The sequence below is a fragment of the Sparus aurata genome, chromosome 3, assembly GCF_900880675.1.
Source record: "Sparus aurata chromosome 3, fSpaAur1.1, whole genome shotgun sequence".
NCBI lineage: Eukaryota > Metazoa > Chordata > Actinopteri > Spariformes > Sparidae > Sparus > Sparus aurata.
Genome location: NC_044189.1, coordinates 5,187,420 through 5,197,628, shown reverse-complemented (window position 1 = coordinate 5,197,628; position 10,209 = coordinate 5,187,420). Strand labels below are relative to the sequence as shown.

General features: G+C 39.7%; 1 protein-coding gene across 1 annotated transcript; it reads right to left on the bottom strand.

The window, feature by feature from the left end:
• Positions 1-1,355: 1,355 nt before the first annotated feature.
• LOC115578665 (major histocompatibility complex class I-related gene protein-like) lies at positions 1,356-9,609 on the bottom strand. The gene is made up of 7 exons (XM_030411743.1): positions 9,490-9,609; positions 8,060-8,173; positions 7,480-7,740; positions 6,806-7,084; positions 3,693-3,995; positions 3,454-3,555; positions 1,356-2,028 (listed from the first exon to the last, which is right to left on the bottom strand). Exons 2-7 carry the CDS (start codon positions 8,106-8,108, stop codon positions 1,922-1,924), a joined length of 1,101 nt encoding a protein of 366 aa, XP_030267603.1. The 5' UTR covers positions 8,109-8,173; positions 9,490-9,609; the 3' UTR covers positions 1,356-1,921.
• Between the last annotated feature and the right edge of the window lie 600 nt (positions 9,610-10,209).

Sequence of the window (10,209 nt, the reverse complement as noted above, 5' to 3'; positions counted from 1 at the left end):
ATAAATGTAAAGTGTAAAAGTATTTATTTTTTAAACATATTGTGAAGTAAACATGGTGCTGGTAGGTGTGGCTTGTCTACACAGACATACCCAAAAATAGCTCCACAACTATCAGGTGAATTTACATGATCTTGGTCTCAGTGGATAGTTCAGATCTCAGAGAATGTGTCCCCATGTACATTTGTATCACCACCTATAACTTATTCTACATCAGACAGTAGATAACACCATGATAACAATGATCCTTTGCACAGAGATGCCACTGAAATCATTCAGCAGCTCCTCGACTTCAACTGAACCAAAGTAGACAGAAATACCACAGAGCACATATATTCTACAAAGGTTTCAGTTTGGACAGAACCAGTCAAACCTGGATTCCTTAAAGTACCCAGTGTGTGTGAGATATTAATTTTATCCACTTGAAAGGGAATCAGGCTCCACAATACAAGTGTCACAGCCCTGTTTGTAATACTGTATATAATACCACTAAACAGCCGTTAGATGGCAGCAAAGACATGTATGAAATAGAGGCTGAGAGTTTCACAGCTGCCCGACCCAAAGCTCTGGTATTTGATGACCTGGGAATGAGACTCAACAATCAACTATGTTTCTCCAGAATCACATGCTGCATGTTTGAAGTGGGCAGAGCTCTAATGGGGGAAAACATGTGACATCACATATTTCCATGCACCTATCAGGAACAGGCTACAGGTTTTGGGTTGCTTGGTTGCTGTCAATCATGTAACGTGCTGCTACCAATTAACAATATTAATTAACATTGATTATGATGAAGCAGACAGATTTCTAAGTATTACCATGTAGATGTTAGTGAAGGATGAGCAGCAAACAGTCAGGAATCACACAGAAACAGGTGATATTGATTATTTAGAGTATTATATAGTAACATTTAATCATTTTCTCTCAGGGTTCCTCTGTGTTTAAGTCATTTATATTATTGTTTTATGTTGCTTGTACATTTAATTTGTGTTAACCATCAGCTCAGATCACTACTGTGAATAAACATGTTTCAACATGTATCTCACTCTGAGTCTCTCAGTCTCAGTTTGTTTCTCTTTCTTTCTAAACGTATCTTATGACCTCCTCACAGGTGAAGCGTTACAGGACATCAGTCAGTCAGCTGTTTAGTTGTCAGAAGGCTCCTTTAACAGAGATACTGGCTCTCTGTTTAATCTCTAACTTCAGTGTTCATGCTAAGCTAAGCTAACCTTGTCTGGGAGCTAACTCTGCTCAGAGTTCACATTGATATCAATCTCCTCATTCAAATCCTCTGTGAGAATACTGAATGTTCAGGTAATATATTGAAGTGTCGTCACAAATGAGCATGTGGACCAAACTTGTTAAAATGTGAGGATTTAATTGAAAAAACAAACATCAGCACAAAAACAAAGAATACATTTGAGTTTAACATTCATTCATGTTCATCAATGTAAAGGAATTTACATGTTTAGTCTCATAAGTTCATAATTGTAAATTTATCAATATACATCTCCCACTCTGCTCACCGCTCATACGAGAGACACACTGGCTCCATGACAGACCAAACTCCATATTCTCCATCTATAGAGTGATGCAGCAATAAACAATGTTTGGAGTCTAACCCTGAAGTTAGCATCGCCCTGGTTCCCTCCACAAGAAGTCTATGAGAATTTTGAATTAGATTGTAAAAAGAAATGCAGAAAATAATCTCTGTGACAAACACGAGTTTATGATTCTTACAAGTTTCAAGATAATCTTCGCAGATGAACACACAATTTTTGTAACAAATGTTGTCACAAACTTGTTAAACGGAAGGATTTTATTGAAAAGCACCTATCAGGAACAGGCTACAGGTTTTGGGTTCCTTGGTCGCTGTCAATCATGTAACTTGCTGCTACCAACCACACCATGTCGTTTTGTATCATCACTTATGCGACACTTTTGCCGTCTCATTTGAAGTCATCCAGAATGTTTGTGTAAAGCAAGCGTCTTCATTCAGTTTCTCAGAGAGTTTAGAGCTGTTGTCAGGAGCTGTAAGGACAAACACACTGTTAGTCCATTTATCCTGCACTGACACGCCTTTAAGAAACAACTACTACCTGTTGACATTTGCAGCCTGCAGCAGCCTAAACAGCAGCACAGTGATGTAACCTGTCTTGATGATGCCATCTTTTATTTGTTGATTATAAATAGGTTAAATATATTTTCTCTGAAGGAGATGTTCAATTTTTTATCAGGATTAGATTATTCTAATCTAATTCCACATCATGTCAAACATTTTTTCCTGGTATATATTTTTCCAGAAGAGATTTCAGTGACAATGGGAAAATGATAATTTAGCTTCACATCAACAGTTTTATGCCCCGATGATGAGAGGTGAGCACAACAGTTTGATTTCCTCGAGTCCCATTTGTCCATTTTATTGTCCTTTGACCAGACATTACCCAGGAGCAGCCAGACCAAGATTATGCTTATTAATGCTTAATGCTTGTTGTTTTATTCACAGTCACGCGAGAGGAAGGATCACACAGCCCAGAGCCTGCAAGAATGTGCTGAGTGGCAGAAGTATGATGAGGAAGTGGGCATAGTGCCGGGAAGCAACAGCTCATGAGGATGTGATAAAGTTTCTATGGAATTCAGCCCAAAACTAGTCAGCATGGCAGCTGATAAATTTTATGTCAAAGAGGAACAAGCAGTCAAACAGGCCAACAAGAAAAGCTAACAGGGCAAACAAAAACCCCAACATCAGCAAAGACTGACATAATATCAGGGGATAAAGGAAGTAGGAGGTGGACCCAAATGCAGACTCACGAGAGGCAGGATAAGGAGGAACGAACAGCTGAATGCAAAAAAACAAGGGAGCTATTTATACACACTAGTAAAAAGGAAAAAAAAGCAAAGTAGCAAATGAAAATCAAAATCCAAAACATACCAAAACCAGAGAAGCGAGCAGAAACACAAGGAACGCAAGGAGACATCACACAAAGACCAACAATGAACTGACAGAGTATATGGGGAACCAAGGCTTAAGTACACAGACATGATTAGAGAACGAGGAACAGGTGGAGAGAGAGAAGAGAGCAGGACAAGAGAAATAATGAGGGGAAGACACAGAGGAACAACACTGACAGAAAGAGGGAGACAAACATTCAAGGGGAAGGGGAAAGAAACAAGACGTAAGACAAAACAAGACACAACACAAAGACATCAAATTATGAACCATGACACATGAGATTTGAAGTGAAACAGAAGAAGAGGTCTGACACGATCGCAAGGTTATTTTCTTATTACTCTTCTTCAGCATCATCTCAGTAGTGACTTTATCATGACTCACAGGCTCCGAGCATTACAGAGTTTACTGTGGCTTCTAACTGAAATGATGATGCTGATGCTTGTTTCAATTTTTCAACTGAAACTGAGAGACTGAAATCAAAGTCCTGAAGTCTTCTTTCTCACCTTTCTTCTTTTTGTAAACGATGAATCCAGCAGCACTGATGAGAATGAGAGCAAGAACAACCACTGCAGCAGTGACGAGGACGGTCATGTTACTGGGCTTCACTGTTGAATACAATAAATTAAAACTGTTGCAGATGAAGCAGGTTAGAACAAATTAAAACAGTTATCTAGTTTATTATTACAGTTTTTGTTGTTGTTCCCATGCACTCCCCTTCAGCATCCTCTGATCTCACTCTTACCTTCATTGGTTCTGATCCAATCTTTCTCCAGTTTGGTGATGATTTCCTCGTTCACGCCAGAGAGCTGAAACACACAGTCGTACCTCGTCCAGTCTTCAGGTGTGACTGATGAAAGGTTCAGGTCAACACTCATCTGGAAGGTTCCATCGTGGTTGGGGAGGATCTCTCCGTGGTCCACCTCCTCATGAAGCTCCTCTCCATCTTTCCTCCAGACGAGTGAGGCTCTGTGAGGGTAGAAACCTGTAGCGAGGCAGCTGACTGGAGAGGAGGGAGTCTTCTGGAGGAGAGACACTGAGGGAAGCTCTGGAGAGTAAAGAGAGAGATATTAAAGAGGAGAGAGACGAAAAGAAACAAGGTAAAAGAAAGATGAAGAAATTACATTTGGAATCAAACAGAAGGTGTGAAAGTGCTTTCAAGTAAATGTTGAACAAATGTATTGGATGCATTTTGTTCCTAAAAACATCTGCAAACCTTTTAGAATATTAAAAATGGTGCATCATATACATCCTTCGTCTGCACTATTTTGTTTCAATACTGTTTGTTGTTACATCACTGCTGCAAACTGTTGATCAGGGGAATAGTGTGAAACCAGCAGCATGATGTGAATCAAGTCATGTGCTTGTGACAGTTTGTAATAGTGTCGGCCGACTAAACACTCATCTATCTATAAATACAAGGAATCTCTGTCTGTCTGTCTGCTGTGTGTGTGTGTGTGTGTGTGTGTGTGTGTGTGTGTGTGTGTCTGTTGGTCAAATATCTCTGCGGATAAGGATCACACTGACCAGAGACTTTCAACATGGCTGCTGCGTGGTTCAGTGGTGTGCATCTAAGCATTTGTTTGGACTGCAATGATACCGTGAATGAATTATTTCATAAATGCTTTACAAATTCCACCGAGCATTGTCCACCGGAGCCACCACAGTCACGTGCGCACCAGAGCCAATCACTGCAGAGCTCAAGCCCACGACATACCTGAAGAAACAAGCGGATTTATACCTGCAGTGAGCTGGACCGGGATTTTGCCGGCGGTTCGGTCCGTTCTGTTCTGTGCATCTAAACTGACTGTTGTGGATTAATGAGATTAAACGAGTCCGGACCGAGTCTGTTCGGGTCTGAGGAGATCCGGAGACGCGCGGACAACAAAGTGGAATCGGAATCTGTGGATGTTTGTGTGTAGCTAGCCGCTAGCTAGCAGCTAGCTACACGGCCCACCTCCCAAGGCGGCGGACCGGACGCATCGGCACGCCCAAAACCGGACCTTGGGTAAATAATGTCCGCCACGCTTTTTCGCGAACATTGCCGTCACGTTTGCTTTGTGTCTGGTGCAGAAAGAAACGGTAAAAACGGGCTTTTGTCACGAAAGTGTCCAAGCAGCAAGTTTGGTTGTTGAGGAACAGGAAGTTGTGGGAGGGACCTAGGCGGATGATTGACAGGCAACGACGGTCGGACAGCGATATTGAGAGTTGAGAGATTTGTTACATTTAGCGTGTTTGGAGTGTGTAGTTAGTGTGTTATGTAGTGTTTGGTGTAGTGTGTTTAGTGTGTAGTGGAGTCGGTTTTTCGTTTAATGAGTCAGAACAATGAGAAGATGCTGAATGTGGAGCAGGCAGTGCAGCTCTTAAGGAACACAGGCAGACCTGAGCATTGCCTGCATTTAAATGTAAATAGTTACATATAACTTTGTAAATGTTTTAAATGTATGCACAAATTTAGCAAACAACAATTTATATTTGCATTATAAGTAAAAAAAAAATGGTTTGTTGTAAATATGTTTATTTGTGGTTTTCACAGTAAAAAAAAATCTAACTTTTCTACTATTTTATGTTTTTTGTGATTTTAGGTCCACTGTGTTATAAAAACAAAATAAAAAAAATAACTGTACAGTCACACATGTGAGGTTGTGCTGAACATAATAACACCAAGTAAATAGTTTTTAAGGTGAAATATAATGGCAAAATCAAAAATAGTCAAAAACAGCCAATTATACCCTGGAATATCGGATTTCACAACAAACCTAAATATCCCTGACGTCCCACCTTCAAACACAGCCTCATTTGGCCATCCATGAAAAAGCTGCTTAACCTCCCACTTTTTTATAGGAATACACTTTTGTTACGGGCACTGCGCTAGTTTTTAAAAAAAAAACAGGAGGACAGTGTTGATGGTGGCCAAGTCACGTGATCCATGTATCCAGACCACAGTGTAATAATGACAGGGTACATAACAACACATCTGCTACACAGCCTCCACATGATCTGTATACAGACAGAGGAGGGAACTACACCACCACTAAAGACACTCACTACAGTCAGAGAAGAACAATGTCTGTCTGTTCTTATGATTCACAGTCAGGTCGTCAATCACAGTGTCAATGTTCAGTGGAACTATTTCTATTTTGATACACTGAAACTGTGTAAACTTCACTTCCCTAAAACCTTTCTTTGAACTAACTGTGACATCACAGTCTGAGCTTTGATGTGAGTGATGTCATCAAAAGAAGAATGTAATTGGTCAGGACTGAAACAAATGTAACCATTACAACTGACAGTTCAGCCTAAGCAGCTTTTATGAAGATCACTGTGTCTGATAAACTACATCAGGTCAGGTGTAGTGATAGACCGATACATCGGCCGGCTGATATTATCGGCCGATTTTTGCGTTTTTGTGTATCGGTATTGGCTGATGCGGGCTGCTGCGTTCGCCGACCTGGCATTATTTACAGACAGGCGTCCACAGGCAGCTCCGTGTTGCTCGAGACGCTGCAATAAATTGCAGAGCAGAAAACCAATCCAGTGTGGCAGCATTTCACTGAGCACTGTTCTACCTCACCTGTTTTTAATATTTGTTAAATATAGTTTCCTTGTTCTTGTTCTACTGCACCTTTTTTAATTTCAATAAATGTTCCTTTTTTTAAAATTGAGACTAGTAACATTTGTTGACATCATTGTGTAATTGTTATGATGTAAATTGAGGAAGCAAAAGTAGCATCGGCTCCAAATATCGGCTCAAGAAAATTGGCAGTCCATATCGGTCATCGGCTAAGGCTGATGAAAAAAAAATCGGTATCGGCATCGGCCCTAAAAACTCCATATCGGTCGATCAGGTGATTCTACCTTTTCTCAGCAGAACGCTCCTCCCATACTCCAAATAAGTCTCCAGCCGCTGTGGATAATTCTGGGTAAAAGCAGTCTTATAGTGTTGTTTCATGACTTCATTAGCGTCCCATATCGGTTTGGCGATGACGGCCTCAGGTCTTAGAGGGATCCATGTCAATGTGTTCAAATCCAATTTCAAGAGGTCTTCTCCATCATAAGCAAACTGAGAGAAACCTTTGACCTCTTCAGTCTCATCATCCCACTCACAGCCGCTCACTCTCTGTAAAACATGGACACCTGAGACGGAGACAGAGACTGTAATTAACACTGATTCACAGATGAAACATTCAGCAGAAAGATGATCTTAAAAACATTGTACATTGTGTGATGACTGCTGTTTTTTAGTCGTGTGTTCATGAATCAGATTATTATCATTAGTTTGTGTTGAACAGCTTCAGCAACAAGTCTAACTAGCAGCTGATTAATGTTGACATGATGAATGACAGGTAGTGGCTGGACCACTGAAGACAAACTGATATGATGGTTTACTTTACATGAATCTCTATTTCAGGTTATGTGTAAAATGATGTTAGAGTTTGAACTGATTGGTATCTTGAGGCCCTGGGTCACTTTACAACTAAGATGCAGAACAGTAAAAAGTTAAACAGGTTATAACATGTTACATACTGTACCTCCAGTTTGGTTGTAGAGACGCATCAAACTGTGAATGAAGGATTTGAAGAAGTTTGGAAAAAAATCGAAACATCTTTGTCTGTACCACTCCAACCGCTCAGGATACTTTATGAAGAACAATTTAACAATGTCCTTTACATCCAGCGTTCTGTTGTCACAGTACACAGTTGGAATTTCATCAACTTCTACTGTCAGTACTAGCTCTGGGATGTTTGGAATTCCAGTTGATGAAGTTATGAAAAACTTCAGGGAGTGTAGCACTGCAGGAATAACAAAAGAGCTTATAAACAACACTGATCATAAATATGATGCTAACTGAAAATACAAATATGATATAAAGTATGTGTGTTTGCTGCAAAGGAACAAATTGCAACGTTTTGAATGTAATGTGCAGAACAAACAGCCTCCATTCAGTCTGAACACACACTCATCATCACCACTCAGAAATATGATGAAGTCAGTGTGATTCAGTTCAAACAGTCTGATCAAGTTGAAGCAAAAGTTGAATTAATCTTGGTGTAAAACAGTCGAGTGGACTGTGAAGTTTAAAGAGTTTAAAGATTTAAAATGTGATCTTACCTGGTGATGCAACGTGACAGAAGAGAAGCAACAACAATAACGTTCTCATCTTGATTTGATGAAGACGAGTGAGTGAAGGACCGAGCTGGATCAACTGTTCCCTGTTTTTTTACCCTGGCAAAGGGAGGAGAGAGAGTGAATAATACAGTTCATTCTGCAACATCCTTACCTTAAAACAGACCCGATCACAGAACCCAGTAAACTCTGTCACTTTCTTCCTTTTTCACATAACTGCGGTAATTTCAAACAAAAATATCAAAACAGCTTTGAGTCAGAGATTGGGTCAGAGTGAAAGAGTTTTTTCTTTCTAAGCCTGTCTCTGAGCTCAAGTGAGCGACATTTGATGGTAAGACTTGCATTCATGCTGGTATCTGCTGGTAACTGAATTAGCCATAAATCACCCTCATGAATGAATCATACATCAATAATTGTCTATCTTAACTATGATGATAAAGACAAAGAAAAATAGAAATTTATGGCAAAAAACAGCCTTCTGTCAACATTTTAGAGACTCCTCAGGTGAAGCTCCTCCACAGGTCACACCTGAGTTTTGTGGTTGAACTGTGTGATGGTATCAGCTGAATTGAGACACTTTTTGGTTAATGATTATAAAGACCATCTAATAATCTCTGCATGAGATCTAATGATATTCTATTCATTACCATGGGTCTCTTAAATATCTATTCAATGTAAAAATTATCATTCCAACGATATCAAGCACCATATTATAGAATACTAACAATATCCCTACCATAAGCATGAACCAGATATACACCAGATTTAATAAATGGAATTTATCTTAGGGGGTTAGTAACTTTATGAGCTGAAAAAAAGTGATTTCGCTACCACCCCTGCACTGCTATCCAGATTTTTCTAGTACTCGGGGTGTATAGCTTGCCAAAAATCCCTATGAGACTTTGTCCCCCCAGATGATACCAAAGGCCCAAATTTGGGGTCCTGGCTCATGGACTATGATAATCATTAATTATTATTGATAGCCACATTTAACCCCAAAATCACTATTAATGTTGCATGAAGCACAACAGTACAGCCTAAAAATATCTTGGCATTATTTCAAGGCCTGAATGCTTCTGAAGTCCTCTGTCTCCCATGTTTCACCCCACACTTACAACATACAGCCTCCAGTAACACATCACAGTAATACATACTGTGGCTGGACCACAGTATGTTCCTGACAACAGACTTTGATCTGTGCTTGTTCCAAAGTTAAACACAAATCAAAGTTATTCAAGAACTCTAGAGGAACGTCCTAATTCGTTTTCATATTATCTGAACCCTGAGCTGGACAGACTGGTTGATCTGAAATATAAAGACAGGCAGCCTCCATCTTCAGGTCACTAGTTTACTGCTGAACTGTTCTGTGTTTCATAAACTGCTTTCAGGAAGTAGTTCAAGGAAAGTTCTCTTACCTGAAAATGCAAAGTGGCTTGAGAGAAGCAAGAAAATGAAGGTCTTCAAGTTCTGATGAGAAGCATGTTTGATCCACAAAACAGTGGAGTTGGGTCTTCATGGTGTGAATAAAGGGAGGAGGTGTTTTCTCTTTACACCTCCTTCCTTCCATTACTGTGTCTTTAGCTCCCTCCAGTGGGGATGAGAGGTTTAGACAGGAGTAAAAGTTCTTCAACAGGTTTTCCTGTGGTCTTTGGTCTTTGCTAAACTCAAAATAAACTGAAGTTCTTTTACTCATATAATGTAGTTTCAGATGTAGAGGTGTTTCTACGTATAGATAGAGGTTTTTGTATTTGATGGCAATTCAACATCATGAAGGACAACCTAATGCATTTAATTGATCCACATTTTTTCGCTTCCGATCCGATCTCGATACCTGAATTTGGATATCAGCTGGTACGGATACTATTCGGATGCCAGAGCTCTGTTTGCTTTATATTATTATTATCATCATTGTTGATTTTATATGAGGCTGAAATAAACTCCTCTCTACAGGCAAGTATGATGTGCATGTATGTATGCATGTATGTCCCAAAAGGCAACTTGAGGTAAGTATAAGGTCAGAAAAGGAAATCAGAAAAACAGGAAATCCTGTTAACAGGAAAAATTCCATCCTGGAAACAAATATACAACTGTAAGGGTTTCAAATTGATTGTCAATATTTAATAAATTACAAAAAT

Coding starts and splice junctions, on each gene's coding strand:
- LOC115578665 (XM_030411743.1), bottom strand. CDS start 8,108: ATGAGAACGTTATTGTTGTTGCTTCTCTTCTGTCACGTTGCATCACCA. Junction 7,085..7,479: donor TCTCTACAACCAAACTGGAG/GTACAGTATGTA, acceptor TCTCCGTCTCAG/GTGTCCATGTTTTACAGAGA. Junction 2,029..3,453: donor CGTTTACAAAAAGAAGAAAG/GTGAGAAAGAAG, acceptor TTGTCCTTACAG/CTCCTGACAACAGCTCTAAA.